Genomic DNA, 19,927 nt, shown 5'->3' with positions numbered 1-19,927 from the left:
CAATTGCCAGGACAGGGGCAGTAGTAGTAGGAGTAGAAACAACAGATTTTCCTTTAATACTACTTTCAACAGTCCTTAAAAGACCTTAAAGCTTGCTTAGAGTCACATCCTCCTTGTTCATATGATAAGTCATACGAAACTGATCATAACAAGGAGGTAAAGAGAGTAGGATAATGTCAATTGCCAATTCTTCATCGAAATTGACATTCAGCTTTAGCAAGCGGTCCACAAACCTTTGCATCTTTTGCAGGTGGGCCGTGATAGACTCTCCATCCTTCATTTTAGTAGTAATCATGGAGGCTATGATTTCATACCTCTCCTGCCGAGCACTTTGATGGTACCTTTCCATCAAATTCGAGTGCATTTCATAAGGCCAAAAGTCCGCAAAGGACTTCTAAAGCTCAGCAGTCATGGTAGCAATCATAATACACAACACATTTGTCGCGTCCCTCTCATGGGTCTTGAACTCAGCAATCTGTTCGGGAGTAGCCGTAGATTCATCAATCTCCTTCAGCTCTTTATCTAGGACATATTCTTTTTCCTCATAGCGAATGTTTCAATGACATGTTTAAATCTCGATTATACCCTTTAAGTTTGTGACTGGGATGCCGAGGATCACAAACAATGTGTGAATAACCATGCAAATTATCTTGGTACACTTAATGTTACAAATCACCTAATCAATGTGTCGGTTAACCACACACGCTCCATTGATCCATGATTAACATCAAGTTACCCTTTTCCACACATTGTCAGTCCCAAATTAGTGTGTCGGTTAACCACACACGCTCCACTAACGACTTAACAAGGTGAAAAGGGCAATTTCATGGAATAGCACCATTTTCACATTTTTCCTAAAGTAACTACGATTGGGAATTTATAAAAGTTTAGTTACTTTAATAATTATCATTATACTTATTAATGAGAATTAATGTCCTATCTTACCCGTTCGGCTAACGACCCTCCACCAGTCAAGGAAGCGGTGGGTGAGAGTGGACACCCATTAAACCACCATTTTATAAGCAGTAACCTTATACCCCCTTATAGAACGACTTCGTGAATGAGGCCTACCAACAGTAAGACTGACTAGTCTTACCGTATATATATATATATATATATATATATATATATATATATATATATATATATATATATATATATATATATATATAAGTATTAAAATTTAATATTATAATAGTTTAAGGGTTGAATTTTAAACTTTTAAAATTCTAGGGTTTGGAATTAAAGTTTCATTAATGTAACTTTTCAAGTTCTAAAACTTGAGGGCAAGTCTTGTAACTTGTCAAGACTTTTGAAATTCATAACTTATGGACTTTTATGTTGCATAAATGAAACCTTTCCAATTCCAAACTTGAGGACAAGTTATGAAACCTTTCAAGACTCTTTGAATTCTATAACTTAAATTAGTTAATGGTTTCATAAATGAAGACTTTTCATATTCCATAACTTGAGGACAAGTTATGGAAGTTTTTCAAGAACACATATGGATCAAATTAACTAGTCCAATTATGATATGATGATCATTTACCAATCTGACCTAATTTGATTCATATTCAAGATAGTTTTAAATTTTACAAATAACTAGTATTTCACAAAAATCAAGTAGTTATCTTAGAACTTGAAAAACTTCATGTTTTTGGATGGGGATTAACATTACCATATCATTAAAATCGAATTTTATGAACCAAAACAGTTTGTGTTAATGTTCCTAATCCAAAACAGGCCAAAAACTCGAAGATTCTGCCCACAGATAGTCTAATTCGTCGAGCGCACTTATGAACTCGACGAGTTCATCATCATAAGGCACCTACTCATCGAGTTCATATATGGAATCGCCGAGTAGGCTCTAGCAGAATCCAGTTTTGCAGTTTTTTCAACTTTGAAAATTACACAGTTACATCAATACAATAGAAAACATCTTAGGCTCTGATACCACTGATGGGTTTTATGTACTCTAACATTCCTATGGTGCACATACAACCCTAATGCTTTGGATCTAAGTTTTCTCTAATTATACATGCAACATTGTTTTTCCAAAGCATAAAGCCTAAACTAGCATGCAAGGTAACATTTAAATCATAAAACAGTTACAAGAGTACCTTGTGTAGTAGCTTGCTGGTCTTTGATGTGAATTGTGAGCTTTGGTTTGGCATGCGTAATTAAAGATCACACAATGAACATGGTGATTTCGGTGTTTAAGAGATGTATTCGAATATGTATGGTGTTACAAAAAGGGATCTAGATCTAGTCTACATAAATAACACACACTTACACACTCAACTTTTACACCTCTCAAGCACACCTCTACAAGTCGAATAAACCCACCTTATATAGAGCTGTTTACACATCTCTCTCTCACTCTCTATCTCTCATGTCACAAAGCTAAAGCACCACATGAAAATGGGTCTACAAAAGTCAAACCATTTACAAAGTCATACATGGATAACTTTGTACCCAACATTCTCCCCCTCAAAGTTAGGAATGGATGATCCGCTTCAAATCTTCCAAAATCGAGCAACTACGCGATCCGAGCCTCAAGCGTGACACATGTAGAGATGGACTTCAAATCTTCAATTCTTCCATGATTCTTCAATTTGGGTTCTAGGATGTGAGACCATACGAACCGAGCATCAACAAATGATCAAGAGCTTCTCAAACTCCAAATAATCACCCTAAAGTTGAGCATAAAAACACACCCTAAAAATCTTCAATAATTCCAAACCCATCTTGAACTGAAATCAATTATGAATCTCCGATCGCATCATTTCATAAACTTCAAAAATTCAAGGTCACTTCGGTCTTCAAGTTCGCGTAATATAAAAAATTCAACTTTGAATTTCCATATAAATTCCTCCCCATTTTTATAATCGAAATTTGATTATAAAACCATCAAGGAAAGAGCACGTCCTCTATTCGGAATTTTTCGTGTCAAAACTCCCCCTTAACATGTGGCATAAACTTTGTGCTTCAATCCGGAAAATCCAAAAAAAAAAATCTTCAATTTTTAGCTTAGTTCACGGACCGCCTTTGACAAAATTTCTCAAAAATGGGTAGAAATTGTCAATTTCAAAATTCTGCATTGACCCGGTGCGCCCAAAACAGCCAAAAATTCGAAACTCTCCCCCTTTTCCAAAGCTGGGTAGAAAACGTCAATTCGCATAAACTGCAGGGGCCTGAAATGCATATTCTTCAATTTCTCAGCAAAATCAGTCCATTTTCGAAATTGGGCGAAAACTGCCAAAATTTCGAAACTCCAGGGACTGCTTTCGAAAAGTTTTGTTTTTGTCCCAAAATGTCGAAAAATATCCCAATTGTCGAAGTTGGTTATGTTGTGCCAAACTGTCGAAATTTCAGGGACTGTTTTCGAAACTTCTTCATTCTTCTTCAAAACTAACGAAAAATTGCCCAAATGTTGAAATTTGTAAAATGTGTCAAACTGTCGAAACTTTGGGGACTAATATCGAAAAATTTGAGTTTCTTCTTCCCCAATCTCGTTTTAACGAAATTACACAGGTAACGAAACTTCATCGAAAATTTTTGCGAAACTTTTTCATCTTCTTGCCTCAATAACGAAAATTTTCTTCTCCATTCGTTATCAAAACTTTCGAAATTTCCCCAACCCAATTTTCGACATTCACGAGCACATACAACTCTGTTGACATTTATCTCGATTCCAAATCTTCGATTCGCACATTGACCAACACAGGGAGCCTTTACCATCACGATTTCTTGTTTTCGTTAACACATCAATTATATCCATTCGAAATCAGAATCTCAGCATTCATTCTCAATTCACTTCTCAAAATCATTCGACAACTATAAACCCAACCAATTTCGAAATCGATTTTCAGAGTCGAATAAAACCCATTTACTGTGTTCGACACCATGAACTCCAAACCAAGCAAATTTCGAAATTAAACCTCAAATCAAGTATGATTTTAACATCCACAACCCAAATATAACTTGTACAAGCCAATTTCACCTTTTAATTCAACGAATTAACCCATATAAGTCGAGTTTGACTTTTTCTGGGATTGACTTTTCGAAGTCAAACATCAATAAACACGAAATTGATGAATCTAATGTCCAATTTCAGATCGAAAAGTGTTTAAACAATAGTTCTTCATCTCCTTCAAATGTTCTTGATCGATTTTATCAAAATCAAAGATACAATTTGACGTTTTTCAAATTTGACTTGATCATAATCAATTTGTAATGGAACAACTCAAATCCAATCGATTCACAAGTCTAGATAACAAACAACTCTTAATCGATTAACATAAAAGTGGAAACGAGAACAAAAACGCAAGATTATGTTGAACAAAACATGAGTCTAGGTTATTAGTAACGTACATCTTTTTAAGCATCTGACGAAGATGAGTTACAACGTATTTGTATCAAATGGGTTTAATAAATCATTGGGCTCAAACAATTGTAATATCGGATAAAGCAAAAAAAAAACGTATGGGCTCAATGAACAGTATCTGATGGAAATTTGGGCCATATGAATTGTAATCAACGATTACAAATCGATCGAAGATTTGTTTATATTTTTGAATATGGATCAAAATGATTTCAAATTCAGTTTTGAGTTTGATTTTTAATTCAAATGAACAGTTACAACCGATAATCGAATCAAACACATGATTATTGGATTGGATTGGACTTTGATCAACGAAAAAATTTATTGGATCATAACAAGTGGGTTTTTCAAAAAACATTTGATCCAACGAGTCAAAATCATCAAAAATCAAGAACGCAATGCACGAATCAACAAGATTAAGAGAGATCATAGAGAGAGACTCACCAAAAATGCTCCAATTGTGACAAATTTTACCAAACCGAGAATCGTTCTTCAAAAATCCGTGTTGATCTTCGAAGACCCGCTCTGATACAATTTGATGTGAATTATGAGCTTTGGTTTGGCATGCGGAATTAAAGATCACACAATGAACACGGTGATTTCGGTGTTTAAGAGATGTATTCGAATATGTATGGTGTTACAAAAAGGGATCTAGATCTAGTCTACATAAATAACACACACTTACACACTCAACTTTTACACCTCTCAAGAACACCTCTACAAGTGGAATAAACCCACCTTATATAGAGGTGTTTACACGTCTCTCTTTCACTCTCTATCTCTCATGTCACAAGGCTAAAGCACCACATGCAAATGGGTCTACAAAAGTCAAACCATTTACAAAGTCATACATGGATAACTTTGTACCCAACAGTCTTTGATCTTTAGGAGCCTACTACCTCAAGTGTGATGCCTCAAATGTCTTATGACAAACCAAGAACAAGAGAATGGACTTGAGAGAGAGGCTTGGGAGCTCAAAATCGGCTACCAACAACTAGTGTGCATGAGTGTAACTGATTTTAGTTGTTAGGATCTTCCTTTATAGCTTAGGATTACAACCATGCAAACCCTAATGACTCTTCATATTACATAAGCCATTTGGGCTAAACCTTTCGTGGACTTCCATGTCAGTTTAGTCCAACCCTAGTCAATATGAGTCATGAGTCCGACTAGAAGAATTACTTATTTAGCTAATCAGTTCCTTTAACTTTAATTAGTTTCTTTTGATCACAAAATTAATACCAAATTAATTCTTCATCAATACTAATTAAATAATGTGATTCCTCAATTAATATATTATACTTATAATATATTAATAAACCATAATAACCTCTTTCTCAAGTATCCATCCTATCAAATTGTTCCAGAGTGTTACAACCTAAATGGACCATGCTATCATCGGGTCAAGTACATACCAATTATAGTTATGGGTTTAGACACCTAATCCAACAATGTGTTCGTCTTATGTTTTAAGAGTTAGAAATCTAACACACATTACCCAAAGTTGAATTACAAATGAGATTGATTGTGATCCAAGGCTCATGTTCAACAGGATGTTTGTAACAATGGATAATTGATAAACTTACATTATACATCAATTAAAGCTTTGAGCTTTTGGGAGTTGGATGTTGATGAATGGAATTCTTTGTCAAGTGTTATTAGGGGCAGTAAGATGTTGCTAGACGTTCACCACTATCTATATCAATCTATAATGAGTCTTGTGCAAGTGAGAGATTGAAGCATCTAGTATGCCCAAGAGTCATTATAGAATGATATTGTTAATAACATATGATCCTATAGGGTCACACCTTATAGCAATTTCCCATCAATTGATTATTTATTGGTATAATTTGATTATTAATAAATATATCAACACTTGTATTTAATTGGAAAATTATGATTTCATGAAAATAATATTTTACTATTGAGAATTTATTATTTATTGAAATCATAATTATTGGAGAAATAACAAGTTATGAAATATATCATAAAGTATTATTATTTATATTTTACACTTATCTTAATAAACTAGTTAGAACTAGTTACAGTTTATTTATATAAAAGGTGGTTTCATATTAAAGATGTTTATGACTAGTTAATATATATGTATATACTAGGATTACTTTATATATAAGATAGCCTTTTATATAAAGATGATATATATATATATATATATATATATATATATATATATATATATATATACACACACACTAGGGTTGTTTAAGGACTGTGCTAAGCACGGCCCACGAAGGGTAATATGGGAATACTGCAAGGGGTTGTCGGGTATTTATTCATGAATATCGTCAACAACTAGATGTATTACAAATGAAAATACATTGTTATAATCAGGTAGAAAAAATGGTGTATAATGACATTTTATCGTGTAGAAAAAAGTGCTTGCGAAATCATCTAAAAAAACTACTCAATATATAAAAGCACATTGCTTTAAATTACATGCAAAATTACATTTCAAAAATAATAAATTAAAATACGAAATGGCAATGAATATGCTTATGAAAACAAGTCATCCCAATAGGTTCAAACTTGAATGGTATCCCATCCTCTAAAAGAGTTGGAATTCTTGATAACAGTTGAAAACAAAATAATAATAATAATAATAATAATAATAATAATAATAATTAAACACCTTTGGGCTTGAGCTTGGGAAGCATTCTAAGTTTTTCCTCTTTAAGAATAACAATGTCTCAAATTAATTAATGGACTCCATTATTTGAATGTTTCAAGTGACATATTTTTGCCACTTACAAGTATTTTTCTTTTTTTTAAAACTCATGAATCTTTGTTTCATCTCAGTAAATGAATCACTGCCGTCTTTATATTTCTTCATAAGATGTCGTGGATCAACTCTAGTTTCTTAAACAAAACCGAACCCTCACTTGAGACTTTCAATTTCAAATATGGATTGTTCCTGTGGCTCCAAAAGGAGAATCTCAGTCCACTGGTCACCTCTAATCACCATCACCCTTGTGCATTGCACACCAATCAACTTCAATTATGGCATGAATTCTTCACATTTGCAACTTCCAACTTAGTTCATATTCCTTATAATACATGAAAAAAAGATCTATGATTAACTAGGACATTCTCAAGTATCATGGTATCCAGCAAAACTGTTAAAACATCAAAATTATGTAGCACCCAACTGCAAGATTGCTATGATAATTTGTAAAAAGTTTACGTGAAATCACATATGCTTGATCTATGTTTTTGAGACGATTCATTTACAGAAAAGATCATAGGTCGTCTAAGCATTTGTATCTGTTGATTATCCACCAAATGCAATAGTTGAAGATCTCTGAATGTTACCACACAAAATTCTGTTTGTATCTACTTGTATATTTCCATTTTGAGAATGGTTAACTTTTTTCCTTGTTGACTGGTCATCACTAAACAATATTTTTTTTCTTGTAGTCCATGTCATCAGTAATTTTGAAGGAGATGGCATCTGAAACAATACAATTATCAGAATGCTCAACGTCTAGCCAACAAACATAAGTTTTAAAGGTTTAATAGAACAGTTAAAAACCACTCATACCAATTTCATAATACCTAGAAAAGGATGAGAAACTTTTCAGTGTGTACAATAGAAGAAAGAAAGAGAAATGATTTTTTTGACATTTCAACGACACCTGGAGTACCCTGCTCCATGAAACCATAAGAATCGTAGGAAGATCTATGAGACTTTTTCAAACGTTGTTTTTTAAACTATTGATCATTTTCAACCCTCTAATACCCAGTAGGTCTATAAATCCCTAGAAATTTAAGATTCTGCAATTAATATTTCAAAATATCTTGTATAGGAATTTTCAGTCATTAAGAAAACATACATGGATCAAGATAATCATCTGACTTTCTTGCCATTCTCTTATTCCAAGCTAAAACCAACACCTCTAAAAGTTAATCAAAATATTAAGATGATGAAATAAATAAAATTATAAATACAATAAATGGGTAAAAACCTATCAAAAAATTAAGGTTAACAAAGATAAAGTTCGGCTTCCATGACATTGATTCTGATTTTGCTCCAACATTAAAAGAATTACCTCGATTGGGTTGTATATGATGAAGGAAACCCATTCTTAGAACAAAATCAATGATGAAAGATACATCAATGGAGGAAAATTAGGGATCAACTGGTTCAAGGAACTACATGCTTTCTAGCAAGATAAATAGGAAGTCGATAGAGACCTTACTTAGTCAGGTTCACTTATCCACCAAACTTACAAAGTAGGTAATTGTTGGGTCAAAAATATGGTTTATACTTTGCTTAATTTTCTAAGCGTTTATTATTTTTGTTTTGGGCCGAAAATATTAATTGGTTTATTTGTAGCTTGGACCGAAAACCCATGTGTTTTCGGTCTAGCATTGGGTTTGGGCCTTGAGTTTGCAGTCCATATATATATATATATATATATATATATATATATATATATATATATATATATATATATATATATATATATATATATATATATATATATATATATATATATATATATATATATATATATATATATATAGATGTAGGGGTGAGGAGTAAAAGGGAGAGACACAAGTGGTAGAGCATGTGCTAGAGAAAGAAAGTAGAGAGAAGAAGAGTGTGTGTATGTGTGTGAATCTTGTGTTGGAGCAGCAATCTTATCATCAATACATCATAGATTCATATTATTCTTCTTTTTCTTCTTCTCCATTTGATCTTGCATCATCCGCTTGATTGGGATTCCGCACCATCAAGCGGATCGAATTGATACATCAAGCGAATTTTTGGGACTTACAGTTGGTATCAGAGCTTGGATTGTACAATCTCTTTGGCAAGATCTGGAGCGCTTTTGCACTTTTTCTTGAAGGATTTTATGTTTTTGGATAGTTTTTGACAAAATATTAGGGGTTTGTTCTTCGTGTTTTTCATAAAAATGGGTTTTTGATCGAGTTTTGGAGCTAAAAATGTGAAAATTTGCATATTTTGGTCGTAAACAACGAAACCCGTTTACAGTCGTAAACCCCGTTTACAGCCGCAAACCCCGTTTACAGCTGCAATCCTCGTTTACAATCGTAAACCCGTTTACAGCCGTAAATCCGTTTCTAGCTGTAAACCCGTTTTCGATCAAATAACTTCGTTTTCGGTTCTAAGGCTATATTTTTGTTAAAAAAAATCAAATTTTAAAGTTTCATTTTCAACCCAAAGTTTTGACTTTTAATTTTTGACTTTCTAAATTGACTTTTGACCTAAAAAAAATTGACGTTGACTTTCAAGTTTGACCTTTGACTTTAAACTTTGACTTTCTCGTTTAACTTTCAAATTTTCACTTTTAGCTTTTCGGTTTGACTTTTAGGTTTGACTTTTCAAGTTTGACTTTTAAGTTTGACTTTTTAAATTTGACTTTTAAGGTTGACTTTTGAGTTTTATAGTCAAAGGGCATTTTTGGTAAACAATGAGTTCCTCAAACATCCCGGTCAATGAAGTTTTATGTTTTGAATCTTATGAAGCTACGATTAAGTTTCTTCGTGAACAAAATGATTTGCTAAAAAGGGAAAATGAGGACCTTAAATATGAAGGATATACACTTAGGAAGGCCCAAAAACCTTTAAAAGCACAACTAGAGGCCAAAACCAATGATTTTAGAAAACTTCAAGAAGAATACAGTAATAAATATATGAATTATGATTATGTTAAGGAACAACTTGCTAACTTGACTACCGAACTTGATGCATTGAAAGCTAAATATAAATATGTTGAATTCAAATTTAATAAATTTGATGTGTCAAGTGAGGTAGTTGCATCCATGATAGAAAAACAATTAACATTTAAAGATGATCAAACCAAGGGTTTAGGGTATCATAGAGTACCACCTCCCTTCAATGACAACTATAACCCACCCCTTGAGACCAATGAGGAAGAAATTCCTTCTAGACGTATTAATGTAGTGAAACAAGTTGTTAGGTATTATTCCATCTACATATGTCATTAGAAGTTCTTAATGAAGGATTAAGGTCTATTCCATTAAAGAACAAAACGATAATTAGACAAGAACCACATTTAGTTAATACCATAATTAGACATGAACCACGTTTTGGTGAATGATGGGAATTACAAGACAAGTTATATGAATAGGCTAATTACATTGTCTACATAATACGCCGGAAAAAAAGGAAAATTTATAATTTTTTTAATTGAACCATTTCACCTCAAACCACTTCCATTGCTTCCCAAATGACTTAAGAAGCTTAAGTAGGGCATAAATTAAGTTATCCTAATGTTTATTTCATTAATAGATTAATTAAGTGATTAATAAGTTAGTTAACTTTGATGTATAGCCGAGAATTAGTCATACAAACATTGCTAAAAGTGTAGTTCTGTATCTACTGTAAACTAAGGTGAGTACTCTATCTTATAAACAGATGTCTCCATTATAATGGTATATTTTTATTTTTCTTTCCTTATGGTCTGTAATACTATATGTATTCCTAATACTATATGTACCGAGGTGTTTTATTTTTTCATTAAAATAATTTTATGTAAGAAAAAACGAGAACATCCTTTAAATTGATTAAAGGAATTTTGAGAATAAGTTTTCTTTGTGGATTTCTTTTAGATAACTTGAGATGATTTTGAGATGCTTTTGGATTTTAAATCTGGAATTTTTTTACATACCTTTCTTTGGGTGGATTTTAAGAAAAGTTATAATCCAGACACTAATGACCTAGGTTGTGTACCTATTCCATGGATTGAGTACCCTTCACTTGGATTGTGTATATATATTTAGGTTGACTAGCAATTCCTTAGGTTGAATACACATTATATAGATTAAATATCCTTACTTAGATTAAGTATCCATTACTTGGATTGAGTATCCTTATTTAGGTTGATTACATACTTCATGGGTTGAATACCCATTACTTGGATTAAGTATCCATACATAGGTTCAATATTTATTACATTGGTTGAGTACTATTACTTCAATTAAATATTTTTTTGCTTAGATTATATACCAACTTTGAATGTCTTCATTTTTATTTGATGATGCTTTTGGACTTAGAGACGAGCTAGTGGTTCGGGAATGTTGACCTAGTTTATATATTGAGTTGATATATATTGTTTGACTTTACAAACTTGTAACATCCAGTTTCGGGACGTTTCCTGTTTTTGGGATTTCGGGTTGTAACGTGATAAAGTAAATCCCTCGAAAAAATTGTGGAGATCATCAATACCTTCGCGTGCATATAAAGATCGCCTAAAATGGAGTTGAAACGAAGAAGTTATGATTGTTTGAAGCTGGAATGGATTTGGGTGAAAACTCGTCTCTACGGGGTGGAGAGCATGTCTCCATCGTGTGGTAATCACCATGGAGTATGTAACGCCCGCAGATTCGGGCTAGTCTATTAAATATTTTAAAAGCAATAAAAATGACTTTTTGATAGAAAGTTATTTAGGAGAAATAACCTTAACCAAAGTTATTGTGTATGTGACAACAGTTCGATATATATAAAGAACGTTGAAATCCGACTTCGTATAAAGAAGTTATACTTCTTCGAAGTTTCGTGATTAACCGGCACAAATCTACGTATCGTAAAAAGTGAATTTTCGATAGATTAATTTTTAGCCTAAGTATTATGAACGAAAGTCATAGTAATCATTAAAACGAGAGTATGCATATACAGAACGTCCAAATCTGACTTTGTAAGGGGATGTTATGATTTTTTGAAGTTTCAACGCAGCATTATACGGCTCAGAAACCGAAGAAGAGATCGGTTGATTGTTAGGAAAAACAATATAAACGAGAGTTAAAGACCTCGTCCATATGGTTCCATCAATATAAAGACAATCGAGAACGGATATCATATGAGAAAGTTATGAATTTTTAATGGACCTTAACTGTCTAAGCCTGTTTAAAATATAGTTTTAAATATAAAGTCAAAATTAGCTGACGGAGTCTCAATGAAAGTTGTAGATCTCGTCGAGAGATTTCCGGATATATATAAAGAACGTCGAAAACGAAGCTCGTATGAAGAAGTTACGACATTTTGAAAATCTAAAAATTTACGCCGCGTACACCGATGACGTGGCACTCTCCGGGGGCGACAAATGGCAGTGTCAGATGCCCCTCTCTCGCAATGACAAGGCGACGTGGCCTTAGGAAAATGTGACATGTGGCACCACGAAATGGTGACATGTGGCGACTTCTAGAAGAATGATGGGTGGAAGCATCGGACATCGACACGTGGCAGGCAAGGGATGGAGTAAGGATGTCAACGGTGGCAAGCAGGATGTTGAGTGCATCCCCCCGCCCCCGCAACCGAAATATCTCCATTCCCTCGTCCCCGCCCCCGCCCCCGAAACGGGGGCAAGCACGACCTAGCCATTGTTTTTAGTCAACAATGAGTTTGCATATAAAGGTATTGAGTTATTTTTTTACATATGTCTTTAGTTCGCATTTCGCTGATATTCTTATTGTTTCATTAATATTTGTGGGTGATTGGCTAAGCTTATTTATGACTTATTTTCCGAAATTATTTTTTATAAGCTTAATTTTTCTAACTTATTTTTCAACTTTGAGCTTATTATGATTTACACTAAGAAAATAAACCGAACTTATGATTGAACTTATAAAAAATAAGCCCGAAAAATAAACAATAAATAAGCTTAGGCAAAACACCCCTTAGTATATCGTAAAGGAATTTATGTGTACAATAACATCGATTAAAAAGAGGAGTGATTAAACCAAAGAAGGTTTTATTTGTCCACTACACTCTGATTTAGACTCTTACATTTTATGATTTGATTAAACAATTACAGACGACGAAAAAGAAAACGACTGAAGGTAACTAAGCCGCGTCCATCTTCTGGCCCCATTCGTGTAGCCGGAGGTGAAGCTCCGCGGCAGCGATTAGAAAGTACACCGCCTGTAACGGCGTCAGTATCTCCACTACGGACTTCAATGTCTCCATTCTCAGAACATCCGCCATGTGTAACACCTTCTCCAGTTCATCCTTCTTCTCCTCTATCACCTTTTCCACTCTTTCATCAAAATCCCTCCCTCCATCGACGTTCTTCTTCCTGATCATCTCCGACACCACGTTGGATAAATCTACCATGTCCGTGTCTGCCGAGGACTCCTGTAAAGTCGCCATTTTCTCGGTTACAGCTCTCTCTTCACGGATGGTTTTCTTCTGTAACTCGTCGATTCGGAACATCTGATTCGAAGTCAAGTCTCCTAAATCCCCGCAGCTAAATAACGGAATTTGATCACTGAGATTGGCTTTAAACTGGATTCCGGACTTGGAGTACAGCAGGTGGATAGCCATCGTCGGCCGCCATCCGGCGATCCACAAAAAAGCATCTTTAAGCTTTGTTAGCCTTGTGGGTGTAAACATCGAAAGCACATCTCCTTTTGCTCCATCTGATTTAGCCTTGTAGTACTCCTCGTAGTGCCCTACAGCTTTACCATTCAGCAAGTATAAGTCTGAGTCGTCTTCGATATCATCATCGTCTTTGTGGTGGTTGGCGGCTGAGACGAGCTGCTCAAGGGTGGTACTTAGCTCGCCGAGCCAACAGTCAAAGAACATGTGGAATGGTTGACGTTGGGTGCTTCCGTGCTCGATCATGAGAGCGCTCCTGTGTAGCCTGACTTCACTTCTAGGGGACGTATTAAATATTTAAAGGTAGCTCCAATGATCGTATGTGTATCTTTTCTTTTTTTATCAAATTATCACAACAAAAAATATTATTATTATTATTATTATTATTATTATTATTATTATTATTATTAATTGTTGGTTTATAAATATTATTATTTGTTATAATAATTAATTATAAACAAGGAAATAGTCATCGCATGGGTTAGAAATAATTTAGAGTTTTCTAAAAAAAATTGGCCAAAAAGCGACAGTTTCCAAAAACATATAAGAGCGACGATGAACTCTAAGAGTATACAGTAGGGTTCACTTCTGGGTGGAGATTGCACAATTGGATATACTTCTGGGTAGAGATTGCGTAGGTAAATATTGAAGGGAGCAAAAGTATGAAACCCAATAGAATGGTGTCAAAAACCTAAAGTCCAAAACTTTCCTATTGTTATATGTCATGGGTTTATATATATATATATATATATATATATATATATATATATATATATATATATATATATATATATATATATGTTTATCGACATTATTACTATTATTATTGTTATTGTTATTAAATTATTATTTTAATTATCTATTATTTTATAAAAACAAAGAAATCAGATCATTAAAAATAATATATATTTCAATGTGCAAAACATTGTTTGTCAATATCATGCATATGCATAATTAATATTAAGGAATTGAGTACCAATCTCAAATATATGTAAAGTTTATCTAGTTTACTTCAACTTATTTATAAATTCAAGAAAAACATCATTTTGGTCTTGGTGTTTTTTTAAATTCTGAAGTTTAGTGTCTAAGTTAAAAAAATTTCACAAATGGTCCATGTGTTTTCAAAAATTTTGATGTTTGGTCTTTTTTGCTAACTCCGCCAGCTTTTGGCCGTTAAGTGAAGGGTATTTCCGTCATTTCACTAAGGTAGAGACCATTTATGAGGTTTTCTTTTATTTTTATTTTAAAAAAAAATGAAATTTAATATGGAAATGGTCTCTCTCTCTCTCTCTCCCTCCCCCCCCCCTCCTCTTTCTCTCTCGATCACACCCAAATCTTGTAAAGAACCTTCAAGAAAATATAAACACATAAACACCTTTGGAACACGAACTCATTTAAAACTGAAAACGTATGAAATGTTTGTCCAAAAATTTCATTCGCAAATTGCTTACCTTTGCGTTTCTCATTCATTTGTAACTAATGGACAGTTATGCCAAAACTTTAGCAAAGAAAAAGTCTAGATAACATGATGGTAAACACACACACACACACAGACGCATACACATACACGTACACCACGCAATCGAATGCTTGGTTCTGAGTTTACAAACCTAGAAATTTGCAGACCCCATCTCCATCTACACACCAATGAACTTTGTTAGTAAGAAAATAACTATGTGGGACTTGTCCCACATAGTAAGAAGAATAAACCTTGAGATGCTTTATCTAGCTTATTTAACACGTTTGTTCAAAGTAATGGATAAAGATTCTTGGGCTAAATGTATGGTATTGGGATATATATATATATATATATATATATATATATATATATATATATATATATAATGGTCAAAAGATTGGCCTTGGGGCTCTTCGGCTCTTCTTATATATATATATATATATATATATATATATATATATATATATATATATATATATATATATATATATATATAGAGGCCTAAGTTATTCTATTCAAACTAATTATTGTATTATTGTATGCATAAATATGGGCCAATCATTTTACTTATTTTAAGAAAGTGATTAATACATATTATTGAATTAAAAATAATCGAAAAATATCATCTAGTTTAACTAGAAGGGTATTTTAGTCAATTAACATAGATTTAATAAAGGAAAATTGCATTTTTTAAGGTATCATAGATTCTATTAATTTTAAAAATCCGATTTTAAGAATTATAATTATTTTAACTCGGACATTCTGACAGAATATGTTTATGAGTATATTCAAAATTAAAAATATTCTTGAACCATAAATAATAAAAATATTCTTGAACCTATTTCTTGATCATGAATTTAAAAACTTCTTGCAGAATAACAAATTCTTGAACAATCACTAGAAGAATAAAAACAAAAAATACATTATTTCTTATAGAATACAGGTAAAACTTGTTAATAATTACATTTATTGTTAAAGAATAAAACTTAAAAAACAATCAAAACCGGAAAGAAAACATCAAAATCTAACAACGACTAATACATTCTAAAAGAATATTGTGGTCCGTTTCAATTTTGTGGTCCGTTCTTCAAGCATCAACTTCTGTGATTCCAACAAAATTGGAATTCGTCATTCCATTCCAACATAATTGGAATTCGTGATTCCATTCCAATAGAATTGGAATCTCACCAATATCATCCATTGAATCAAGAGAGCAAACAACCCATTCTGAATTAGTAGATGACGAAAAAGCGATCTTGAACGATCAGCCATTGCCATTCACCAAGCTTTTAACTTATGCAGATGCACTGGATTACACTCTAATGGCTCTTGCATCCTTGGGCTCCATCATCCATTGGCTTGCTTTCATCCTCCTTCATTAGCAAAAGGTGTATCAAACCTCCTTTGTTCTTCCCTCTCCTTCTCCTATTAAAAATCAAATCCAAACACATCAGTGGATCGTTTTTTTTCACCTACTTTTATCCTCCTTCATTAGCTTTTGTCAAAACAAAAAGAAAAGAGTGAACAAGAAACGACAAGGCACTTACCTGTTATCGATTCAGAGCAACACCTCTCGCACATCTGTTTTTCTCCTGTCGAGCAGCTGCCACCGAACCCCTTACCGAAACTGTTGTGGCTTATCGTCCAACCCCACGCACCTTTCTCTTCCCCCTCGCTTCTCACTCCCTTTCCCCAACCCCATAGAAGCGTCTCTGCTTCTTTCCTCTTCCTCTTCTTCGGCCTAAGTCGAACCCTGGAGGCCATCGCCGACTGCGAATCGATAAGATCAGCAGCCATCGGACCTCCTTCCTTCGCATCTCACAGCCAGCGAAGAACAATTGAACCTTCGCTGCTTCTACACGTCATCGATGCTTCGGCCTTGTCAAGCCCCGGAGACGGCGATAACGTCGCAGCAGGTGAATGAGGCGAAGGAGAAGAAGGAGGGGTTTCTGATTCCTTCGATCTTGTTCCCTTTCGATCGAATCCGTAAGGTTTTACAAAGTGACGTCGGTGGTAATTAAAAGGGAATAAATTAGGTTAAAATCAACTAGCATAATTATAGGAAATTATTTAGGGAAATTGTTTATAAAATTACCTAATTACCCTTATTTATTTATTTAATTATTTATTTATATTTTAAATTTTGATTGGCCCACATTTATGCATACAATAACACAATACTTAGTTTAAACAAATGAACCTAGCTCTCTCTCTCTCTCTCTCTATATATATATATATATATATATATATATATATATATATATATATATATATATATATATATATATATATATATATATATGGTCAAAAGATTGGCCTTGGGGCTCTTGGGCTCTTCTGATAAATTAAATAATATATATTATTCCAAAAATTATTTTTAATTTAATTTTCGTATCTACGTGTGTATGAATAGGTATATGGCAGTTATGTAATAGCCCAAAAATAATGATAAAATTTTCCATTGAAAAACTAATAATTTCATTCATTAATTGTTTCAAAAACCATCACCAAATGTAATATCCAAAATATCATAATACAATTATTCAAAATGCGGAAATCATGAGGGGATGATGTTGTGCCATCACGACGAGCCCTTCCTTTTCAAACCCGAAGTACTTGAAACCATAAAACATAAATTGTAAGCACAAAGCTTAGTGAGTTCATCAAATTACCACATACCAATCATACAACTAGGCTTAACCCTAGGGTATATTCGAACCCAATATACATATATAGGCCTATCCCTGGGGCCTCGCCCTAGGGTCTGTTTCAACCTGATCAACACATATCAGCCCCGTCCTGGGATATCTTTTAACCCAATCATAGAATAGCGAGCCTCGCCTTAGGGTCTATTTCAACCTGAACATATAATAGTGGGCCCCGCCCTGGGGTTTATTTCAACCCAACATATTAACACATATAAGCCACATAACAGCTATCATCCTAAATAACATAGTAATGGGTTGGCATTGGTGCCTTCGACCCATGGATATAGTGAGAAAACTCACCTCAGAGTAGGATGAAGAAGTTGAACAATATGTTGCTCCGAAAATCGACTCTACCGGTCACCTTCACGAATAACAGTGACCCAAACTCAGACTACAGCTTAAAATAACCAAAATACCCCTAGGTCAAACTCTTGGTCAAAGTCGAAGTCAAAGTCAACCAAGTCAACTGGATCAACTCGGTGAGTATGTTGGGCATACTCAACATGTACGTGGGGCCTGCTACGTGTTTGACCAGATTTGAGGACCTGACCACATACGCACAACATACCCTTTGGTAGACCCAACATACGTAACTGCCACCCTTTCTTCCCATTAAGAGCTTAATCCTTAAGCTCTTTCGTCCAAAATCCATATCTAGCCCTCAAATGATGTCCTTAATCATAAACTTTCCAACTTTGTGATCTTACATGGCTATTAAGTGACCAAAACTAAAAACCCTAACTCATGAACTCATTAAGACAACCTATATCATGCATCGAAAGAAACTAATTCCCAATATCACATTTTTATGAGTCAGATGTCCTGGAGTATTCCATACTGACTAGGATCAAGATTTGGGACAAAAAGGTGCCAACGTTAAGCTAGAACTAGATCTTAATGAAATATTCATCAATGATGGAGATTTATACCTCCCGAAGATACACACGAGAGAGTAGTTGTTGGATCCAAAGTCTTGAATGAAGCACCAAAACATCAAGATTCTTCCTTCACCACAAATAGCACCAAAATAACTCTCCAAGCTTCAAAATACACTCATAAACTTTAGGGTTTCGAAATGAGGGCAAAAAGGGATGGAGGTTGATGTTAAGAGAGATTATAGGGGCTATAATGATGTTTAAATAGGGTCCAAACCATAAAAGTTAGGGTTTGCTCCATGGCCACGTACGCCCTGCATACTCAACGTACGCCCAACGTACGCATGCATGGACCAATATTACAAAAATGCCACTAGGGACTAACTTTGCAAACAATACATAAAACAAGGGTCAAAATGGAATACCTGGAAATCAAGTTGTTACAAGTTATCCATCTTGGTAGTTTTAGACAGTTAAATTCGGTTGGCAGTTGCCAACTACCAATCTAGAAAAACCTATAAATATCACATATGTTCCAGATTTTGAAAGACTAATAAATCATCATTCCTACACTCTCAAATCTCGTTTTTCTTTACATGATCATTGAGATATTACAATTAATTCGATAGATTTAAGATTAGATCTTGAATAGATTTTTGTATCCTCTAGACAGATCCATACCTTGAAAATTTCTGTCTTAGGACACTGTTTGCAGGCCTCAATCTTCTTTAAATTTCGTGATTGTATTATGTATTGATTAAACATTCAAATATGTTTCCTAAATTGTGATTCTTGTAATTCATCTATTTGACTTCGTTTTTATTATGATTATATATTTGTTGTTGATTGTATACCATTGTCATAACATGCGACATCCCCAAATTCACAGTGATTTTAAAATTTTTATTTATGCTTATATGAAAATCAGAGTATTCATTTTAAAGAAAAAATATTGTGGAATTTGTTCTCAGAAAACATGATAATTATATTATCAAAGCATTTCCAAAGAAATTTATTTTGTTTATATTAAAACTTTGGGATGTCTTCGTCAATACAGAAACATAAGCATAAACAGACCTTAAGCTCATTTACACTAGTGATTTACATCTCCTTTAATCTC

At 33.7% G+C, this 19,927-nt stretch overlaps 1 protein-coding gene across 1 annotated transcript; it reads right to left on the bottom strand.

Annotated features, from left to right (window-relative positions):
* Positions 1 to 13,231: 13,231 nt before the first annotated feature.
* LOC145122178 (protein DOG1-like 3) lies at positions 13,232 to 14,011 on the bottom strand. The gene has a single exon (XM_079057829.1). It carries the CDS (start codon positions 14,009 to 14,011, stop codon positions 13,232 to 13,234), a length of 780 nt encoding a protein of 259 aa, XP_078913955.1.
* Between the last annotated feature and the right edge of the window lie 5,916 nt (positions 14,012 to 19,927).

This window comes from Lactuca virosa, chromosome 1 (assembly GCF_052849685.1).
Source record: "Lactuca virosa cultivar CGN04683 chromosome 1, Lactuca_virosa_CGN04683_v6, whole genome shotgun sequence".
Lineage (NCBI taxonomy): Eukaryota > Viridiplantae > Streptophyta > Magnoliopsida > Asterales > Asteraceae > Lactuca > Lactuca virosa.
This window is presented reverse-complemented; position numbering and strand designations above follow the sequence as displayed.

What these genes read in the sequence shown, in the direction of transcription:
- LOC145122178 (XM_079057829.1), bottom strand. Translation starts at nt 14,011, where the DNA reads ATGATCGAGCACGGAAGCACCCAACGTCAACCATTCCACATGTTCTTT.